The sequence below is a fragment of the Petaurus breviceps genome, unplaced genomic scaffold, assembly GCF_028583685.1.
Source record: "Petaurus breviceps papuanus isolate PSGF00001 unplaced genomic scaffold, PetGlider_PUasm1.0 188, whole genome shotgun sequence".
In the NCBI taxonomy this organism is placed as follows: Eukaryota; Metazoa; Chordata; class Mammalia; order Diprotodontia; family Petauridae; genus Petaurus; species Petaurus breviceps.
The window spans coordinates 20,602,930-20,626,170 of record NW_027185804.1 but is presented as its reverse complement, the minus strand read 5'-3'; the positions used below and the strand labels follow the sequence as shown (position 1 = coordinate 20,626,170).

General features: G+C 36.5%; 1 protein-coding gene across 1 annotated transcript in view; it reads left to right on the top strand.

Moving 5' to 3' along the window:
* DCDC1 (doublecortin domain containing 1) overlaps positions 1–23,241 on the top strand; it is a 420,660-nt gene that overhangs the window by 336,123 nt on the left and 61,296 nt on the right. The window contains 3 exon segments of the mRNA XM_069091090.1: positions 7,749–7,838; positions 17,733–17,832; positions 23,001–23,115. Of these exon segments, the coding sequence (XP_068947191.1) occupies positions 7,749–7,838; positions 17,733–17,832; positions 23,001–23,115 (305 nt within the window).

Genomic DNA, 23,241 nt, shown 5'->3' with positions numbered 1-23,241 from the left:
CTTCCTTCCTTCCTTCCTTCCTTCCTTCCTTCCTTCCTTCCTTCCTTTTATCTTCCTTCCCTCCCTCCTCCCCTTCCTTCCTCTGTGCCTTCCTTTCTTCTTTCCTTCCTTCCTTTCTTTTTGACCTGTCCTTTTTCATGACCATTTAACCTTTTTTTAAAAAGGGACCTAAACCATGATTTCAACATTAATTAATGCAATGTTATGCTTTATTACATGTCACATAATTAAATTAGTAAGATATATCATTGGCAAATATTTAATTCTTCCAGAGAATATGATAAATATTTGGTTAACCAAGGGGTCAACTGTTAAAGTATTAAAAAAATGCTATCTGATACTGAATCACAAAAATGGAAAGCTATGGAGTTATCTATTCAATAAAGAATGAGTGATTAGATAAATTATTACTTTTATATCTCATTCACAAAAGAAAGCTATTCTTACATATACTATAGACACATGCATAAATATATTCATAACTTATTATAGCACATTGCTTTTTAAAAGAATTTTTTTCCCCACATGACATGCACCCCCCTCTTCTGTTAGTCTGTTTTATGTGAGGGATGAGGAATTTGTTCTCTGAGGCTGGAGTCCAACGAGCACATTATATTCCAAAGCATCCCAGACATAGAAGGGAACTCAGCAGTCATGTGACCTAACCCACCCCCTCTATTGTCTCTCTGATAAATGCTCTTCCAACTCTGAGGTGGAAATCCTTTTCTGACAGGGAACCCATTACCTCTCAAGGCACCTCATTCAGCCACCAAAGTGATTTTTCCTAAAGCACAGAACATGTCTCTCTCTCTCTCTCTCTCTCACACACACACACACACACACACACACACACACACACACACACACACAACTCCAGTGCCTCCCTAGCCCCAACTAGCTAAGATTTTTTTTAATCTCCATTCTATCTTTTCTATCCTTTTCCTAGCTGGGGAATACAGCCCAGAGAGTAGAAGTGAGTTAAGAGCAGAGAGGCAAATAAAACTCTGGTTTCTTGACTCTCTGCTCAGTGTAGGTCCCATTAACTATAACCCACCACTCAATCCAAATTCAATTGTTTTTTGAAACTGGAGGATCAACAACTATGACAATCTATTTAATGTGTTGAGAATTAATTGTTCTTTACAATGAATGTGCCTGAACAAAATTTAGTTCAATGGTGAGAGCAGGTAGAACAGAATATTCCTTTGGACTCTTTGGGGTTCTGTTGAAAGAAGGAAGATGGTAAGCAAAAGGTATGCACAAGAGGGTCCCAGATGGTGAAGGGAGGCAAAAGCGTATTATCCAAGATTCCGGGAAGAAACTAAGCGAAGACTGGGGGACAGGGAGCTAAGAGCTAGCATTATAGCTTTTTGAGGTTTGCAGAATACTCCATCTCTATCTGTTATCTCATTTGGTCTTTACAATAACTCTGTGTGGGAGGTGGATAGTGGATAGAGCCCTGGGCTTGGAGTCAGGAAGATTTGAATCCAAATATGGGCCTCAGATACTTCCTTGGAGTCAGGAAGAACATTCTCATACCTGGTCATACTCTTCACATTCTAGTGATTCTGAACCCCTGTAGGTCATCATCAAAGCTCCATCTTCCTCTCATGCCCCATCTTCTGATTCCTTATTCTCATCTCCTTCAGTGTTTCCACCACAACATTTCAACCAGACACCACCCAGCCCTTCCACTGTGCCCTCTAGAATGCCTGGTCCATAAGCAACACACTCTCCTAATCCTAAGTCTTTTCCTCTCCCACTCCCTCCATCTTCTAACTATTACTGAAACTTGGCTCTCCTAAGATGACATAGGCTTCCTGGCCACACTTTCCAATGCTGGGTACACCTTCACACATTCTTCTTGGTGAAGGTAGGAGTTGAGAATATTCCTGTTCCCCATTGTTGCTTCCAGGTTCTCCCCCTACCTCCATCACTCAGTGACTGCTTCTTCTTTTAGATTCATGTTATTCATATTACTGACCCACCTAGCTGGCGCCAAATGTTAGTCTAAGCCTATTTTCTGCTTGACAGCTTTCTAGTTTTCCCAGCAATTGAGTTCTTTTCAGGGTAATTAATATTTTTAGGTTTTTGCAATATTTAAAAAATATTTTAGAGGGTTTATTGAATTCATTTATTCTGATTTTCCTCTGTCTAGTCTGTTCAACTAATCTACTTTTCTATTTTTTAACCAAATAATTTTGATCTATGTTACTTCCATTATTAACAAACTCCAGTAACTCCCCATAACCTTCAGGATCAAATATCAAAACCTCTGTCATTCAAAGTCTTTCACAACCTTGTCCCCACCTACCTTTCCAGTCTTCTTACATGTTACTCCTTCACCCAAGCTCTAGAACATATTGATACAGGTCTCTTTACTGTTCCTTACAAAAAGTACTCTTTTTCCAGACTGTGGGCATTTTCATTGGCTTTTCTCCATTCCAGGAATGCTCTCCTTCTTAATCTCTGCCTCCTAGCTTTCTTCAAGTCATACCTACCTAAAAGTCTAAGTTCTATGTAAAGCCTTTCCTGATCCCCTTGTTAATTGATTATTTTCTATTTAACCTCTCCATATCTTGTTTTTACATGAGTTATTTTCAGACTGTCTCCTCCATTAGACTGTGAGTTCCTTGAAGGCAGGGAATGTCTTTCACCTTTCTTTGTATTTCTAACTCTTAACATAGTGCCTATAACATGGTTAATAAGTGTTTATTTTCTAGCTATTATTGCATTATAAAATAATATGAGGCTAGAAGTGCTAATCCTCCATTGTTCCTACATTTTTTCTTTATTTCCTTTGATATTCTAGACCTTTTTATTTCCTCCAAATGAATGTTGTTATTCATTATTATCTCTTTAAAATACTTCAATTAACATAATGCTAAATTAATTTTGGTAGCATCATGTTTACTATTGTTATATTGACACAACCCAGCTATGAGCACTAAATACTACTCCAGCCGTTTAAATTGTTCTTTATTTCTTTAAGGAGTAGTCTGTAATTGTTATCTATAGAAGTTTTTAAAGTGTTTTTGGTAGATGGCTCTCATATTTTATGCACTTTGTAATTGTTTTGAATGTAACTTCCCTTCTTGTTATTATCTTCTGGATTGCTGTTATTTTGAGGATTTCATTCATAACCTGCAACTTTACTGAATTTGCTTAATTAATTTCCTCACTGATTCCCTAGGATTTTCTCAGTAAACCATTATGTCATCAGCAAACAGGGATAGTTTTGTCTCCTCTTTGTTATGACTTATACCTTTCACGTCTTTTCTCCTGTTCTGTTGCTATTTCTAGCATTGCTAGAGTTTGTGAAATAAAAGTAGGGAAAAGGATGTCCTTTCCCTATAAACACAAGATTAAAGCTTGTTATGTTTCCCCATTGAAAATAATGATAGATTTTGTTTCTAGATAATATCATATTTAAAAGATAACCTGTCTATATCAGGAGTTTTTTATTTGGGGCTCTATAAACTTTTAAAAACACATTTAGATAACTGTATTTACATAAAATTGGTTTCCTTTATAATCCTATATCTTTTATTATATGTATTTTAAAATATTACTTTGAGAAACAGTTTATTACTTTGAGAAGCTTCACCAGACTGCCAAAGGTGGTCCATGATATAAAAAAAAAAAGAAAGAACTTTAAGAATCCCTGCTGTATGTCTGTATTTTGTATGTTTTTTTTAAAGTGTTGTATTTTGCATTTATTGAGAGAATCGGGGTCTGGGATGTTTCTTACTTTAATATGGTTAATTATATTAATTAACTTCAGATGTTGACCTATCCATACATCCCAGGCACAAATCCAACTTGATCATCAATTTATCTTTCAGATAAATTTTTATTATCTTTTTTGCCAACATTTCATTTTAAAAGTCTTAATCAGTAATTATGACTAATATTGGTCTATATTCCTCTTTGCTTTATCTTTCCTGTTTTAGCTATTAAGACTGTCTTATAAAAGGACTTTAGTAGAATGTGTTCCCCCAAATTTTGAGAACATGTGCAACACAAGCATTAATTTTTCTTTCAAAGCTTAATAAAATTGTCCTGTTGATTCATCTTGACCAGAATCACTCCTCATCCTTTACCCCTTGGTAATTTTTTTTTTTTTTTTAAATTTGGGTAATTTTTTTTTTTTTTTTTTTTGAGTTTGGAATATTTAAGATCTTTATTGGTAATCTATAAATCAGAATATCTAATTTTTTGTAGATATTGTATTTTGAATTCTGGATTTTTTTATACAACTACATATTGTCCTCTGGGCTTATTATAATTTTATTTTATTAATTTAATTCTCCACTCTCTTCTTTTTCATTGGGTTGGCTAAAGATTTGTCAGTTTTAGTCATCTTTTCAAACAACTAGCTTTTAGTTTTGCTTGTCAGTTCTACAGTCTTTTTGATTTTGAATTCATATCCTTAAACTTTTAATGTTTCCTATTTTTGCTTTTTTGTTGGTTTTCTAATTTTTAAATCCTATATTCAGTTAATTCATCCTTTTTATATATATATTTTTTTGCTTTATGATTTTAGGAATATAACTTTTCCTCTGAGGAGTGGCATAGTTGCATCATAGAAATTGTGACATATTATTGTCTCATCATTGTCTTTCGCATAATTATTGTTTCTATGATTTGTTCTTTGACTCGCTTGTTTTTTTAGTATTTCATTATTGAATCTTCATTTGTTATAGGTCTGTCTTTTCCTTATGTTTCCTGAATTGGTTATTATTTTTTAACTTATTTTCTGTAAAGGACATATTTGATATTTCTGCTTTTTACATTTATTTACAATTTTTTTGTGCCTTCATACTTGATATGTGCCTTTTGTAAAAAAAAATTCCGTAACATGTTGAATATATGTCTGTGTATGTGTATACAAATATGTATACTTGTATATACATATATATATACATATACTCATATATTCATACACACACATTCTTTAGTGGTTCCATTCAGAAGATATTATCATCTTTTAGCTTTAAATTGTCCAAGTTTGTTTAATTCTATATTTTCTCTTTTTTTTAAATCTCTTTTAGATTTTTCTAGCTTTGTAAAAAAGACCATTAAAGGTTCCTAATATTATGTTGTTGCTCAATGTATTTTTGCAATTCAGTTAAATTTTCCATTATGAATTATATGCTATATAACATTTGTTGACTTATACATTTGCTATTGATATTAGTTCATTTTTAATTATTATATTAAGGATCCCTTAAGGATAGAGGTGCTTTCTTGTTTATTTCTGTTGGCATTCTGATTTTTATTTTTTCATTATGTAACAGCCTGATTACAACTCCTGCTTTTTCTGATTTACTTGATGTGTAGTGAATCCTGTTCCAGGCTATCATTTTATTGTTTTTTGCCTTTTGAAAGACTCTTGTAAAAAACAAATTGTGGGGCTTTGTTTTCTTATCCATTCTTCCACTAACTTTTATTTTAGTGAATTGTTTAGTTAACTCAAATTTAGTTATGAGTTAGGTTTGTATCTTTCTCTATTTATGTCTCTAATATTGATTTTTTCCTTTTTTTAAAGGCTCCTTTCTCTTTTAAATCAATATTTTTGCCTCTTCGTTTAATTTTACTTAAACTACTTTGATGTAACTCTATTCCCACAGGCTAGCCCTGATACCTCCCCCCTCCACATACTGTGATTTGTTAGCTTTTTCTCTACCTTTAGGGGTTTACTCCTGTGGTATCCCTTCTGAGCTACAACCCCTGACCTGAATTCACATTTATTGCTTGGGATTCCCAGAGAGGCCAGACTTCTAGCATTGTTGTTCCAGAGCCACCATGAGTATGCTCTCCATTAACAATTAACTAGCCAGACAATTTGCCTTTAGGGGAAACAAAAGGACTTACAGAGATTATATGTTAAGAAAAGTTGGTATAAGACTTTCCTCCTCAGATTTGGAGTGTACTCTGCCACAAAGGCAAATAGCATAGGAAGAATAAACTAAACTTGGAGTACAGTGGTAAGTGTACACATGTAGAAATTATATATGGCATCAGAGATAACTCACAATTCCTACAGTGTAAAATATCTTTCTCTGCCCTTCCTCCCCAGCTTTGTAATGTCCTGAATTAAATTCCCTTTAGGTGTGGTTCTGTGCTGTGCTCTAAGGGGTTCCTAAAGCATCAACTTTTTCTTCCTTTTTGTCTGTGAAGGGTCATAATCCTTGAAAATGCCTTTCCTTCAGTGACTATATCTTAGAATTCATTTTTTCCTTGGATAGTCTTTCATATGTTTTTGATTGCTTACAATTCTTTCTTTGAAAATTATTCATATAACTTTTGGCCATTAGAGAATGACTCTTGGGTTGATATATTTGTGTCAAGACCCTACAAATCTTAGATACTAGAACTTTTCAGATTTATTAGATAGGTTTCCCCACTCAGTTTCTATTCTCATTTTAACTGTATTGATTTTATTTTTGCCAAGTCTTTTTAATTTTGTGTAATAAAAAAATTTTGCTAATATTTACTAGTTATAGTTGCTACTGCTAATCATTATTTCTAATGATAAAAATGCAAATTAAAAGAGCTATGAATTTTGCTTCATATTCATCAAAGTGGCAAAAATCATTAAAATGGGCATAGTTATATGGTGGAGCAACTATAGGAATATTAGCACCTTAATAAATACATTGTGGATTGGTTCTAGCTAATCTGGAAAATTATTTGGAATTTTGTGATAAAATTATTTATTTTCTTTTACCCAATAATTCTACAGCTTAGCATATGCTCCCAAGTAGATCAAATACAGAAAGGTCCTATTTATGCCAAAATATTCATAGCAATGCTTTTTTAGGTAAGAAAAACCTGGGGATAAAGTGGGTACTCATTGGTTGGGGAATGGTGGACCAAATTATCATCTGATAATTTATGATTATTATATTTTATAATAGAATACTATTGTGCTATTAACAATTTACATATATATATATATAAAGAATTCAGAGAAATCAAAGATTTCTATGAACTGATACAGTCAAAAGAGCAAAGCAAATAAAACTATATAGTTAAAATATTTACAATCATGTAAACAAAGACAGCACAAAAATTTGAACAAACTGATTGATTGTAATGATTAATCAAGATTCAGAAGAATAAATGATGAAACATACTTTTCCCCATTAGACTGTAAGCTCCTTGAGGTCCAGGATTGTCTTTTTCCTCTCTTTGTATTCCCAGCCTTTAACCCAGTGTCTGGCAGACAGTAGGTGCTTAATAAAGACTGTTGACTTGATTTTCAGTGGAGAGAAGATTATGATAGAGTATGGTATTCCCTATTAGTGGCATTTGCTAGTTAGTTTTGTTGCTTACTTTTGTCTAACTATTGATCTTTATTACAAGGGAGGGTTCAATTATGGGGGAATTTATTGGGGAATGATTAAGGTTATCAATAATACTTTTTTTTTAGAGTAGTGTTCCTTCCCTCCTTATTTTTCAGATTTAGGAGATTATAGATGTGGAAAATGGCATTTATTATAGAAATTTATTGATGTATTAATTTTGCTGAACTGCTTACTCACCTCCATACTTTTTATTCTTTATTGTAAAAGATGACTTGCTTTATAGACATCTTAAGAGGTAAGGTGATATAAAAACAGACGATATCAATAAAATGTTAAAATAGTAATGCTTTTAATAATTATGTAACCAAAGGTCTGTTTCAGTTATTTCATCCTTGTTGATGAGATTATTCATCTGTATTTTGTCTTCTTTTTAAGGTGGGCCATAAATCATGGAGGGACCAACAAACCAAGCCAGTGGGAACATTCCAGAGTTGAAGATCCCCTGTGGAATAAGCTTACATATATGTGACCAGTCCTTAACCAACGGAGAGCTCAATGAGGTGATTTCATTCATCACAAGATCACATCACACATTTCTGTAGTAGATAATGGACAAGTACTTTCTTTGCCCATGTTACACATATCATAGGGATGTTGTGACCCCAATCTGCATTTTACAAGTGAGGAAACTAAGATTGTTTAGAGAGGAAAAAATGGCATCTCCAAAGTTGCGGAACTAGTAAGAAGGGGAGTTGGGAGTCAACTGTAAGTTCATGCTCTTTTTACTCTATCACTTGACTCCCTAGAGGAATTTAGTGATGGGGAAGGGAAAATACATTCCTTAAGTACCTACTGTATGCTAGGCACTATGCTAAGTGCTTTTCATTTACAATAATAACTTAATGGAGGATATTTAAATTTAATGTGAAAATTTTTCTTCCATGATATGCATTATTCACCACTTATAAGCAAAATAAGTTAGATTTATAGGAAAAATTAATTGCATATGTTAATATACTGTAGGTATGTTATGGTCAAGACTCTCTTCTAATTACTTTTCTTAATGTACTGAAAAGAAATGTTTTCCTTTCACAATTAAAATAATAAATTACCTCCTTGTATGAAATTACCATAAAATCAAAATAAGAGAATCTCGGTTTGAATCCTTGCTCTCTGTATGACTTTGGGCAAGTCATCTAATTTTTGTGGCTTTATTTCTTCCTCTGTAGAATGAGGTTAGATTAACTGATTTTTAAGGCTCCAGCCACTAGTTCAAAAGTCCTATTATCTTTATAGGTCTTTGTAGTTTTATAAATTCTTGAGAAACATCAGAATTTACCTTAGTATTTGAATTAGGCTAAGGTTTGAGGGAAGAAGACTGCATTGTATCTAGACAGTGATTTTTCTGAAACCAATTTCTGCTTGGTTAGAACCAGGCTAGAAATTGAAGGGCATGTGCATGTCTCTTTCAGAGCTGTAGAGGTAATTCCAGGGTCCTCAAAAGGTAATCAACCAATAAAAAAATTTAAGTTAAGCCTGGATGTCTTGATGGAAAACAGATCAACTTATGTGAAGGGCTAATTTCTGCACAGTAGTGATGTTTGTAGCATGGACATTTCAGTCACTCAACAGATATTAATTAAGCACATTTGTGTGCTAAGTGGTGACTATACAAAGTGAGACAAAAACATGACCCAACATCTCCCTTTATTTAAGCTAATCTTAAAATTGAGCATTAGAAAGGCAACCAACTAGTTTGGACTTTCCCCATGTCTAATGTTTGGTTGTTTCAGTTGTGTCCTACTGCCTGTGACCCCATTTCTTGGTAAAGGTACTGGCATGGTTTGTCATTTCCTTCTCCAGCTCATTTTATACATGAGGAAACTGAGGGAAAGTGAAGTGACTTGCCCAAGCTCACACAACTATTAAGCGTCTGAGGTTGGGTTTGAACTCAGAAGATGAGTCTTTCTGATTCCAAAATCAGTGCTCTATCTACTCTGTACCCTAATTTCCCTTTCTGATGTTTAGCTTTTTATTACATTATATAAAAATATTATACAACATAAAAAATCTTCATAAAGATCATATCATCTCTGCATCACTGAGTCTCAGTGTTGAAAGAGCACTCAGAGGCCATGCTGTCTAGTGTGTGGCTGAGAATCCCTTTTCCACCATCACCAATTTGTAGCTGCCTAGCTTTCTCTTGATTTCAGGTGAGGGGCAAAGATATGACTCAAAGCAGGCCGTTCTATTTTTGACAAATTCTGTTAAGAAGTTTGTCCTTACATTAATCTGAAATTTGCCTCTCTGCACTTTCCTTACTTGGGCCATCTGTGGATGGGATGGGAGGCAGACACCTTCTTACAAGTGACATCCTTTAAGATTCTTGAAGACATCCCCTTCCCCTAAAAGTCTTCAAATTCTAATTGCTCTAAACTGGTTGTGAAAGACTTGTATAGGCTAACTTTTGGTCAACCAAGTAGGTACCTTTGGTGTAAATCTTGGTTCCTACAAACAGCCCCAATAACATTTTGTCACCTGTCAGGTTTGATTTTTTAATTTCATTTTTACTCTAATTTTAAACACCAAAAAAGGGCATTTCTACATATACAGAAGAAGACTGCAAATGAAACTATGAATTTCCGTTTCTTACTATTTGCTTTTCTTTGAAGGAAAAGAATATAATAAATTCCAAACTTTACTTTTTAACTGTCATATTCATCTATGCATCATTCTCTTATCCAGGGGCCTTCTTTCAAAAACAAAATTGGCATAGATATTGCTAACCCTTCCTATCATCATTCCCCAATTCAAAAACTGAGGAAGAAAAAAAAAATCCCTTGTAATGAATAAACATAGTTAAGCAGAATGAATTCTCACAGTAGTAAAGTCCAAACACATATAGCTTTCTGTCCCTTCAGTCCTTTCTGAGTAATGCACTACATCATAGGCCCCCTGAAGAAATGGTTGTTCATTGAAGTGGTTTAGGGTCTTTATGTATTTCAAACCTATTTTTTATTTACAACGTGATTGTCTTCGTAATTGTTCTCCTGACTCTTCTCATGTAACTTTGTATAAGTTTTATACTACTCAGAATTCTCTGAAATCCTCTTTTTTCATCATTTCTTACAGCAAAGTAATATTCCATTAAATTTATATACCGCAAATTGGTCATTCTTTAATTGATGGGTACCTTCTGCAACTCTAATTCTTTGTTGTCTTTTATACCCTTTTCATCTTCCTTTCAGGAAGATTTGTTTTCCTTGTGGCTGTTCCTTTCCTGGTATTAATGTCTTCTTATTCCTCATTCCCCACCCCCAACTTTTTCCTGTATTAAATTTGATATGTTTCAACACCAAACTGTGTTCACACGTGCACATGCATGTGCATGTGTGTGTGTTCAGTCCTCTCTGACATGTCTCAAATAAAAGTGAGAGGCACATCTGATCCCATTTTTCCATGCTCTTCTTTGATGGTTTTATACTTTTCTTCTCACACATTCCAATTATGAGAAATACTGACATCCCCTCCTTTCTACACTAATGTATTGCTTTTATCCTCCCCCTCCAAAACCTCAGAATAAAATAGATGAACTCCCATGTCCTCTGTTTTTATTTAACTTCCTCAATACCATTTGAGTACTTTAAGGTTCGGAATGGACACTTGTTTCTTCTCCTCCTGTTATAATGTTAGCACTACATCATCATGCAGCTCCTTCCAATTGTTCAAATAAATTTAAAATTTCTAGATTTCAAATTCATGCTGTTTCAAGATCATTTAACTAAGCTGAGGGTCTTTAGCTGGGAGAAGGGAAGCTTTAGTGATGGGGAGATGTTGATATATTTAAGTATTTGAAGGGCTATCACATAGAAAAGAGATCAGACTTGTTCTGCCAGAAGGCAGAGCCAATGAACTTTGTTGAATCTTTTTGTAAGAGTCATTAGCAGAGTTTGCTTGGTATAAAGAAAAAAATTCTAATAATTAGAGCTACCGCAAAGTGGGAATGGGTTGTCGAGTCTGCCCCATCAGAAGTCTTCAAGGGAAAGCTGTATAAACACTTGTTATAGAGGAATGTGGTCATGGGGATTCATTCAGCTATGGATTGATCTAAAAGTCTGAAGAGATAACATCCATCTCTGAAATTCTGTGACTTACCAGTGTACCACAACAACTCTCTGGCATAGGCATTACAGATAATATTCTTCTCATCTTGCAGATGAGGAAACAGAGGTTTGGTGAAGTTATACAGCTCCCACGTGGTCACAAGGAGAATAAGTATCAAAGATTTGAATCCATGTCTTTCTGAGTCCAAGACCAACATTCCATCCATGCTGTTTGTCACTGATTACTATATGATGACAGAATCCATAAATCCTTTTGCATGGGGTGGTCTGGGGAAGGACATGTCTCCAGTACAATCAGATAGATGGAGTCACTTTCGTGCAGCTAGGTAGTACCATAGTGCATAGAGCACTAGACCTAGAGTCAGGAACACTCATCTTATTGAGTTCAAATCTGGCTTGAGACACTAGCTGTGTGACCCTGGGCAAGTCACTTTAAATCCTGTTTGCCTCAGTTTCCTCATCTGTAAAATGAGCTGGAGAAGGAAAGGGCAAACCCAGTATCTCTGCCAAGAAAACTCCAAATGGGGTCACAAAGGGTCAGACATGACTGAAAAATGACTGAACAACAAAGACAATTAAAATTATTTGAATACTAAAATATGACCAGATATAGCAGAGCTTCTTAACTATTTTTATGTTGTGGATCACTTTGGCAATCTGGTGGAGCCTATGGGCCTCCTTCTCAGAACATCAGGTTCATCAATGCATAAAACAAAATATATAGTTTGATGATAATAGCTAGAATTTACATAGCATTTTCAAATGTGCAAATCACTTTACATGTATTTCATTTGATTCTCACAACAATCCCAGTCAGCTAAGTTCTATTACCAGACCCATTTGACACATAAAAAAAACTGGGACTGAAAGAGGTTAAATAATTTGTCCAAGGTCACACAGCTAGTAAATATCTGAGGTAGAATTTTAATTCAGGTCACTACTGACCCCATTGACTGTGCTGTCTAACTGCTTCACGGGTTACAAAGCAAACCAATTATATTAAAATTTAATTATCAAACTAAAAAAATAAGGTCATATCCCCAGGTTCAAAATTTTTTATTTGTGTATGTACATACACAACATACACAAATTTGTATCCCCCACTAAAGCCTTACTTGACTACTTTATCATAAAATGGAGGTAACTACATTATTTTAATTTTTTTCAATTATGGAGTATTTTTCCTCTCTTCTTTCCCTTCCTTACCAAAAAGAAAAAAAAAAGATGAAAAAGAAGAAACAAAGAACCCTTGTAACAAAAGAGCATAAAAACAAATTTCCATATTGGTCACACCCAATATATATGTTTCATCCTGCATATTAGCCAAGAGATGGGTAGCTTTCTTCATCATTCAACCTATGTAACAATGGTTGGTAAGAATTCTTAAGACCTTAAAAATGGTTTATTTTTACAATGATGATGTTATGGTATTTATTGTTCTACTGGTTCTGATCACTTAACTCTGTATCAGCCCACATAAGTCTTCCCAGGTTGCTCTGAAACCACCCCCTTCTTCATTTCTTAGAGCACAATAATATTTCATTACATTCATATGCCATTATTTGTTCCAACATTGCTCAATTGACAGACACCCCTTCAGTTTCCAATTTTTTTTTATCACAACAGAAAGAGCTGATATTTTTGTACATATGAATCTTTTTCTTCTTTCTTTCATCTTTTTCTGGGTATAGCCCCAGTAGAAGAGTCCATCACTTGTCCAAAGGCATGCATAGTTTAGTAACTTCAGGACCCTAGCTTCAAACTGTTTTCTAGGGTGGTTGGACTAATCCACAGCTCCACCAACAGTGTATCAGTGTACCAAACTTCTCTAACATTTGTTATTTTCCTTTTTGTAAACTTTTCCAATCTGATGGCTGTGGGACACTTTACTGTAACCTTACATCCTTGAAGGATGTTCCAGCAAAATGCAAACACTATTGAGTCCTTCTAATGTGAAAAGCTTTGAGCATGGACCTAGCAATGAATAGTGTGTATCTATTGTTTAAGAATGAGCCAAAGTTCAGAGAGGCTTATTACCAGAAAGATGGTCCCCGAGTGATAGCATTTTAATTAATCAATGAATTTTTTTTTTGTCACAGCAGCTCATTAAAATGTAGAGGGCCATGATCAGTTTTGCTGGAAGTCATGCATAGGCACTAATAAAATCTTGCATCTTTTGAAATATTGAAATAAGTACATGACTTCATATCAGATATTTTAGGGAGGAAGTATTGCTATAGTTAACATTTCTCTATAGAACTCTGATTTTTGGAACACCAGAGTCCATGGGATATAAATTGGCAAATATACAGCTCTTCTTATGTGTGTAAAACAGAACCTACAGGAAGAAGGGGAAAACACATATTAAAAATAAGATTGGGAGAAATCACCTCCAATATTTTCATTACTTTGACAAAACGATTCCAAGATCATTGAAAATCTGTGATGTAAAGAATAAGTTAAATACATTGTTTCTTATATTATTAGCAGAGATGTTACCTCTTGACCTTTCTTTGGCGATTTTTAGAACATTTGAGGCAGCTGATAATAGTTTAATATCACTTTCTTCACATTGATTAAATACACTTCATACATCAGTGAACAATGAGTAACATTCAGCTAGGCTGTCCACTGAGCTGCCTGTAAAGATGATAAAATAAAAAATTAATCTTCAAAGTAAAGTCAAGCCTGAAATTGAAATCTTTGACGCATACATTTCATAATTAGTTCATTCTGCTAGATAAAAAAATGTAAGCAGAGTGCCCTTAAAATAATCCATATCTTTTTTTTAATGTAGAAAGTTAACAAGCAGCCCTTGGATTCTCTGCCTTTATACTCCTCACTAAAATTCTATTTTAGGTTTTATTTCAGAATTTTTTTTAAAAAAAAGGGTTAACCTGCATATATTGAGGGAGGTTGTCAGCATTGCATTTTATAGGTTTGCTAGTTCTGGCAAATGTTCCAACCTCTATCACCAGACTGTAGCTTAGTCAGGGAAGGGTCTATTCTAGATAAACAAATATTCAGACTAGTGGAATTTACTGCTTCTATTATGCCTAGATTTCCATTGTTTAGTGATTTGAAATACATTATACCTTTAACAGCAACTACTGTTTAATTATAGAAGATAGAGTATGGAGTCAGGAAGATCTGAACTGGAATCCAGCCTCAGACTAGCTATTATGTGATCCTGGACAAATCACTTGATCTCCAACTGCCTCAGTTTCCTCATCTATAAAATAGGGATAATGAGAGCATCTCCCTCCCAGGGTTGCTGTGAGATAATACTTTTGAAGTGTTTTCCAAACTTTAAAGCACCATGGGCACCATAGTGCACAGAACACCTGTGAGCCTGGCCTGGAGATAGCCTCGAGGACAGCTCCCAGGTGTTTGGTGGGACTCTGTAGCCCAGCTTTGTGGACTCTTGGGTCAGGAATCTGTATTCATCATTCTACTCATCCCTTTATTTGGGAATTTTCTCATTGCTTATGCATAGGTAGGTGTGTGCATGTGTGTGTGTGTGTGTGTGTGTGTGTGCGTGTGTGGGGGTATGTGTGTGTACTTTTATGAATCAAGCAAGATACCAAAGAAAGCCCCATCTGAGATGGCTGTGACCATGACATTTTATATGTGGCCATGGCTGACAAACTCACATTGACTAAGGCTCCCCATCTTTCAGAATAGAATACCCACATGTCATTTTTAAAATTATGGATCCCTCAGTGTAATTTTACAAATTCAACATCAACACAGTTACAATTTGAGACTTTATAAAGAGGGGGTCTAAGCATCTAGTTTTGTTTTTTTTTTGTTTCTTTTAAAGGAGCAGATTATTTGAGAGCAAGTCTTGGTATGTGAAGACTTTGCAGGTTTCAAATATTTAAACAAGAAGAAAAAAAGTTGACACTCTAAAGAGATCCATCAGTAAGATCTTGGTTCATTTATTTCAAAAAATGTTGACCCTGAAAGGAAGCACAATGTGGAAAGTCTCGCCAGTGAGAACGGTGAAATAGAAACAAACCCAGTGGAATTTCAGCACTTTCAGGAGAGACAAATGTATAAACATTTATGACACCAAGTGCAACTGTCTTTTCCTGATCTAAAACAAGTGATTGTGTGCATGTGTGTGTTTAATGTTTTCCCAACATCTGGTAAGATAGTTTATTTTTTCCCATTGAATATGTCCCTATTGTGACATTTTGTGTTATTAACATATTTTGTGCCTCATGTCCCACAATTATATGAGTTTGTTAGTCATTAAAAATTTAAGTGCCTACTGTGTGCCAGCCATCATGCTAATCATTTGGGATTAAATAAAGAAAAGGAAAAAGGCAGTCATTGCTCTCAAGGAGCTCATTGTCAATTTTTTTTAATACTTCTGTTGTTCAGAGCTAGAGTTGTATAGATCTGAATGATTTTCATCTTGGCGATCCTAACTGATGATGACCCTATCTGCTTTCTATAGTTTTATTTTTGGTTGAGTTTTGGAATATTTCATTTAGGTCTAGTAAGTGACTAGGTTGGTGGAGTGGGGCAAGACTGCTGCTGGACCTGAACTCAGGGAGACCTGCTTCAAATCCTGCCCCAGAAACTTACTAGCTTGTGACCCTAGACAAGCATGCTTGGAATTTTGGACATAGTCATAGACAAACTAGCATGATGATAGGTTTGTTTTTTATGGAAAATAAATTTTGTCAAATCAGTTTGAAAAAAATCATAGGGCAGCTAAGGTGGACATATGTAAAATTCCACTGGGAAGTCAGTGTAGATGTGTGTGTGTGTGTGTCTCGTCTGAGAGAGACAGGGAGAGAGACAGGGAGAGAGAGATATTGAAGAATGTGGAACCTAGTACATACAAACAGAGAGAAAAAGTAGCTTGGAAGAGAGGACAGAGGTCAGAGAATGTAAACCTCCATCCTGGACCCAGTGTTACTGTAAGGGTTATGGGATTTAAAGATCTTCCATGCCCCGTTGGACTTGCTGACGTAGCAGGAAGGGGCGGAGCAAGAGGAAGCGGAAGCCAAGCTAGCCTTCCTTCGGTGGCTGGCGGTGGTGGTGACGGCGGCAGCAGCAGAGGCAGTGGCAGCGCGAAGCCCTTTTTGAGTTAGAACTGCTAAGGACTTTCTGCTAAGGACTCCTGCTGAGGACTGCCAGGGGCCGGAGCTGCTGGGAGCGCTCTTCCAGGACGCTGGGTGGTTGCTGTGAGTGGGGAGAGGAGGACCTTTGCCTGAGGTAGCCTGTTCTGTTTTAAAGGCTTGAAAATGTGGGTGCTTTCTACTTTATCTACCTGTGCCAATGTCATAACTACTCTGATGGCTTTCACTTTCTGGTTTTGGGACTCAGTCTTTTGGTATCTTAATAAATTTTCTAGTTTATTTCCTCATATGGCAAACATGACGTATTTTCTAATGGATAATTATATCAGCATATTTGTAATCTCTATAGGCATTGTGAATATGGCATTGCTGATACAGTTACCCAGACAGAAAAGGACAGGTCACCTCTCCTCTCTGGGTCTCCATTTCCTATCTCACAAGGTTATGGTGAGGATCAAATGAAATGATGTATGCAAAGCGCTTGGCCAGCCTTAAGGTGCTAGGTAAAAGCAAGCTATTTCATTATTCTTATTTAATTATAAATGTTCTTATTAATCATAATTAGGAAAAACAATGTGTTCAGTAGAGGTAGAGTACTGGCTTTGGAGTCTGGAAGTTATGGATTCAAATCCTAATTCTGACACAGACTAACTGTGTGACTGTGGGCAGGTCACTTAACTTTGCAGTGTCTTAGTCTAACCTAAGACTTAGATATACACATGCATGCACACACACGCAGGTACAGTTACCAGTTTATACTGGTCAATGATCCCTGCTAGGATTTCCCTACAGGAATGAAATCACAGCTAGCAATTTCTCAGAGAGAGCAACTTGAAAACAGGGGAGAGTGAGATGCATATGAGTAAATGTAAATATTCAATAATATTTGGGTGAGGTCAAAACACAAGGGACCGGACCCCAAATGAGAATGTTTTCAGTGGATGTACGACCTGGGAGAACCCAAAATATTTTGTAGTCATCTCTAACCTTCCTAGCATTACTGGGGTCAGGTGACATTCTGGCTTTAGGTCACATAGAGCTGGATTCAAACAATATAATAATTTTTCTGAACAGTGTCATAAGTCATTTTTCCCTCAAAGGTTACACAGTACTGAATTTGAACCTGGGTCCTCTGGCTCCCAGTCCAGTGCTTATTCCTCTCCACCAAAATACCTTATTTTCTGTGTGTCTTTTAACAGGTGTACTGAAGCCCTGCACTTACCTTCTGCAGCCCTGAGGCTATTCACTGGAAGAAAGATGGAAATCTTCCACTTGAAAGACCTAGAGAGAGATGAACTGGTAAATAAAATAATTTGGAAAAGAAAACATTTAGAAACTCGAATGCCTTAAAATTAAGACATCTTTGTCCCATTGCTTTGTATGTTAAACCCGGGTTGTAATATGATCCCACCACAACGTTTTTGTGTTTGAGGGGCAAAATCCCCAACTAGTAGGTTTCTGCCAACCTCTTACAAAAGAAAGGACCATCTCTATTGGCTTTCGATGAAAGGTTTTGTTTTCTGTTCAATGATAAATACACATCATTAGCACAGTTTCTATCAGGGAGGGCCAACACTCTCAAGTTAATGGTGTAGTTTCTTGAGCACCCGGAAGAGCCTCTCCTCTGTCTGCTTAAATGTGCCCTGAAATTCCTTCAATATACATATAAACTAGAGCCTTTAATTAGATGGTTAGAGATGAAACTTTAAATGCAAATGGTCCTGGGCAAGGGAAAAGTTTTTACTTAAATTCCCACTTAAGTAAAAATGGCAAATATCCCATGCAGAAGAGCCACCCCAGCAGTCTAGTAACTCACTACTCCTTGCTTTGACTTTGGCATAATCTACTAGCTGGTCTCCCAGGTTCCAGTCTCTACCCCCTTCCCAGCACCTACCACATAGTTATCAAAATAATCTTTCTAATACACAGGTCTTACTTCTTCAACAATTAAAAAAAAAACTTCCTTGCCTCCCTGTTCCCTAAAAGTAAACTATAATCTTCTTTGCCTGGTGTTTTAAGCCTTCTACAATCTGACTCCAAACTACTGTTGACTCCAAGCTTTCCCTGCTGGTGCTCCCCTACAACTCTATGTAATAGACAAACCAGGCACCTAGCTTTTCCTCGCTTTTGCCCCTGTGCATTCTTACTAGGCATCACACTGTCCTTTCTTGTGCCCGGAATATATTCTCTCCTGATGTCTATTTGTTAACACCCCTCTCATCATCAAGACCCAATCAAGTGGTATCTCCTTCAGGTCAGCTCTTGGCTCCAAGTGAGCCTTAGATTTTCTGAGTGCACTTGCCCTGGATCTCTCCTTTACTTCTCTTTCATTCCACCCTCTGTTAGGCTTATGGAACCATAGTATCATAGGATTTCACAGATGGAAGGGATCTCTTACAGCCTGGGCCCTCCTCAAAGCAATACACCTAGATTCAAGACATATGTTGGGTCAGCATTCATCATTATGAGCTCTTGCTGATGCTTCCTGTTTTTTTTTTCTTTAAAGATCTAACAAGAAAGCATATTGATCCAAGCAAAAGTCATTAAATTAAAATAGAACACCAAGGTAAATAACAAGGAATCCCCCTATCCCAGTGCACACAGTAACAAACTCTCCTGTGATTTTCTTGTTTGAGAAGGAAAACTTTTAGTGAATGATTATGGCTGCAGGACATTTACAGGAAATACCTATCTTTCTGTACCCACAAAGCTTATGGCATCATCTCCTGGGCTGTCTTTCCCACTGTGCTCCCATCTTCCATTTCTTCCCTTAATTGTAACTGTTTTCAAGTCTTCTTCCCACATAGGAATAGCTAGATATCTTGTGAGAAAGCCCACAGCCCAAATCTGTTTCACCACTTCTGAGCAATCTTCAACCAGCCAACAAAACCCAGCCCTTACATGGGCAAATTTTCCTTTTCAATTTTTTTTTTGCATTTTCCTTAATGATTACTCATTTAAGCTTCCTAGTTATTTGAGGAAAGTTGAGAAAACTCCTTTCAACTCTCATCATACCTTTGGCAACTAGCCCTAGAAATGCAGATCACTTAAGAGCAGGAGTTCTTAATCTTTTGTGGGTGTGTAATGACCTTCTTTGGCAGTCTAGTGAAACCTAAGGAACCCTTTTCAGAATAATACTTTTAAATGCACAAAATAAGATATACAGGAATACAAAGGCAACCAATTATATTGAAATAAAGATGTAATTTTTCCCATCCAAGTTCACCTGAAAAGATCCCCTGAAATCTATCCATTGACCCTTGTCCTTTGACCCCAGGTTAACAAGCCCTGTTTTAGAGTCTCAATCTGTCAATACTAGAGGAGTAAGGGGAAACTGAAGACCTCTGTTCAGTATTCCAGACAACTCTGACATCAATGAGCCAGCCTTCCTGACCAGAAATCTCTCCTTCTTCCTCCCTTCAAGTCTCAGCTAAAATCCCACCTTCTTACAAGAAGCCTTTTCCAGTCCCCCATAATCTTTGTGGATTCCTTCTGAGATTACCTCCTATATATCCTTTATGTATCTTGTTTGTACATGATTCTTTGCATGTTTTGGGACTGTGAGGTCCTTGAAGGTAGGGCTGTTCTTGCCTTTCTTTGTCTCCCCAGCACTTAGTACAGTGCCTGGCACATAATAGGCATTGAATAAATGCTAGTTGATTGGATGCCTGATTGATTGATCCAATCTAATATTCCCTCTACCTGGGAGAAAATTGTTTTAAAAGAATAAAACCAAAAGAGACTACTGGTTGAACAACCAGAAAGGATGTTTTGATAAAAATGTTCAACGAAGAGAAACTGAGCCCCAGAGTTCCAACCATGATCAATTTATTGTCAAGGCTAGGAATACCAATAAAAGTGATCAGTGGCCCCTCTTTAGCCAGAGTCACAGAAGCTTTTTGTACAGTTTGTCACATAAGGTCAAGTGATGAAAACTAAACTAAGACTGTGCTTGGTCTCTATCAGAGGTCAGGGTGGGCTTACATTTGGTCTGACTTACATGAAGGGATCTCCAGGAGCAGTGACAATGGAAAAATACAAGGTCAATCAATATCTCCTTGGGAGAGCCCTGTGTTGGCAGTCCTTTGACCAGAGCAGTCCAGTGTTTGGCTCATGACCAGGCAGAACATCTTATGACCACATCAACTCATTCTCCATCCTCCCTTCCAAAATAAGATTGAGTCCCAGCTCATGAAAATGGGGGAGTTTAACTCTAAAAAGTTCTAATGTTAAAGCCTACAAAATTAAAACTAACTCTAATCCATAAGTACTAGATACAATTCTCAATCAATACTTAATACATAATACAAAATAAAGTGGGGTATCAATTTTCCATTTCACAGAGGTAGCACTCCCAGAATTATGTGGAGTCCCCCATGAGGATTTCGGCCTCTCTCCCCACCAAATTCTTTAGATGAGCTATCCAGTGCTGTAGAGAGAAAAGGTAGCATTTTTATTCTCTCTCCAATATCTCACTGTGTTGTCTATCCCTGTAGCAGAGCCGGCCAGTTCATCATCTCCCCAGCCACCTCTAGAATTCTCTTTAATATTTGGGGCCTCCTCCAAAGAATTATTCCTCTCCCTGCTTGCCACTACCACTCTCTGGATCTTTTCCCTTCCCTCTCCTCCTTAATCTTCAGTTATCAGCCATGTCCTTTGCCAAAAAACCCTCCATTGATTTTTCTTCAGTTCTTCAAGTGGAAGGGGGAGGATTAATGAGGACTAACTCACAACTTTAACTCGACTTTTGGAGTCCATATTGGATACCCAACACAGGTTAGAAGATCTTTGAAAAACAAGGTCTATCATTTCTTACTTAGCCCAATGCTTTACCCATTCTAAGAACTTAATTGAATTTTAATGAAGTGAACCCAAATTGGAAATTAGTCTATCCTCATTCTGGTCCCAGTTTTGTCACTAATTACCTGTGAGACCTCAGGCAGGCTCTTTCCCTCTGGGCTTAGATTTCCACAGCTCTAAAATAAAGGTTTGGACTAGGGGGCGACTCAGGTCCCTTTCAGCTCTCCCAGGGGTTGATTTAATGTTCTGAGGCCACACAGCTCCAGCATTCTGTGTTCCCTATTGTTCTAAGGTTCCTCTAAGCTCTGATATTCTGTGGGGTTTTCTAGGACCCTCCCAGCTATCATTTTTCCGTGTTAAGTTTCTTTTCACCTCTAACATCATGAGTTTTTCTAGAGACTTTGGATAGAATTATATTTAACATTGGGCCACAGAGTCCCTGAAGAGGAAAAAAGTGCAGAAAGAGGAGGCTGGATCTCCATCTATTTCCAGTCCAACTGAGTTCACTTTAGCAGCTGTTGTGTCTGCTGTATGCAAGGCACTGGCCCTGGTACTGAACAGACAAAGACAAAAGGAAAAATAAATCCTGCCCTCAAGCAACTTTCATGGTACCCAAGAGCTCCAATGGGTATAAGTAAGTATGAGATCATTGGAAGAGGCTGTGACTGCTGAATCTCCCTGGCTCCCATGAACAATTCTGACCACTTTGGGTTAGTTTTTTTTCTTTCCTCTTCTTCTTTTAGTAAAAACAAATGATGTTTCACTGATCTTTGAAGTTCAGTGCCCATAACTCAGTGAAGGAAATGGACTGCTCTCAATGAAAACTTTTGTCTCAGTTGAACCTAAATGTTCAGATTAACATAAAATACTCTATCCTGGAATTGGTCCTATGTCAAGTACATTTTAGCTAAGGATTCTGAGGCAGTTTAACCTAGTGAAGAGAATACTCTGTTTGGGTCAATGGACCTGAGTTCTAATATTGACTCTAAAACCATGTGACCAAGTCACTTAACCTCCCTCGGTCACGTTGAAGGGATTGAGTTAAATGAAAGCCAAGATCCTTCCAACTCTAAATCCTATGATTGTGACGCCAGAAAACTTGACTTTGTTCAACAGTGCCAGCGCTGCAGTTCTTTTGCCTTCTTACTCAGGGTTATTTTGGTGTAGTGCTATATAACTTTAGAAGAATGGATTTATTTTTGTATTTCATGGTGATATTAAAACACATAGGTTTTAATATCATTTTATACTAAAAGTTTCTCCTAATATAGAAGAGATTGGAATGTTTTTCTATATTCTTATTTAGAAAAGATTATGTTATTATAACAAAAACTCTCTTATCAACTAGAGGCCAGGCTTTTTTTTGTTCCTTTAATCCAATCCAGTAAACATTTAGTAAATGCCTATTATTTTCCAGGCCCTGCTGATAGCCATATTCTTCTTTGAAAATAAACATAATCCATGTAATAACGCAGAGGAATCAACTAAAATGAAACAGTTATACTAAACTATAATTCTATTTGGGAAAAGAGAAGACTGAAAGAAAGGATAGGACTGGCATTCAGGGTAGATGGGAAGATGATAACTGATGGTGGGAAGAAGGCAAATCTGCTTAACTTTTATTTTGCTGGTTTTCTCTGCCAAGGAGAATGAACTTTGCACTAAAGCAGAAAGAGCAAAGATGGGACCTGTTTCCCAAAATAAGAAAGGAGATTGATGATGATGATGATGGTGGTGGTGGTGATGATGATGGTGCTGGTGGTGGTGATGGTGATGATGATGGTGATGATGATGATGATGATGGTGGTGGTGGTGGTGATAATGATGGTGCTGGTGGTGGTGATGGTGATGATGGTGATGATGATGATGATGATGATGATGATGATGATGATGATGATGATGATGATG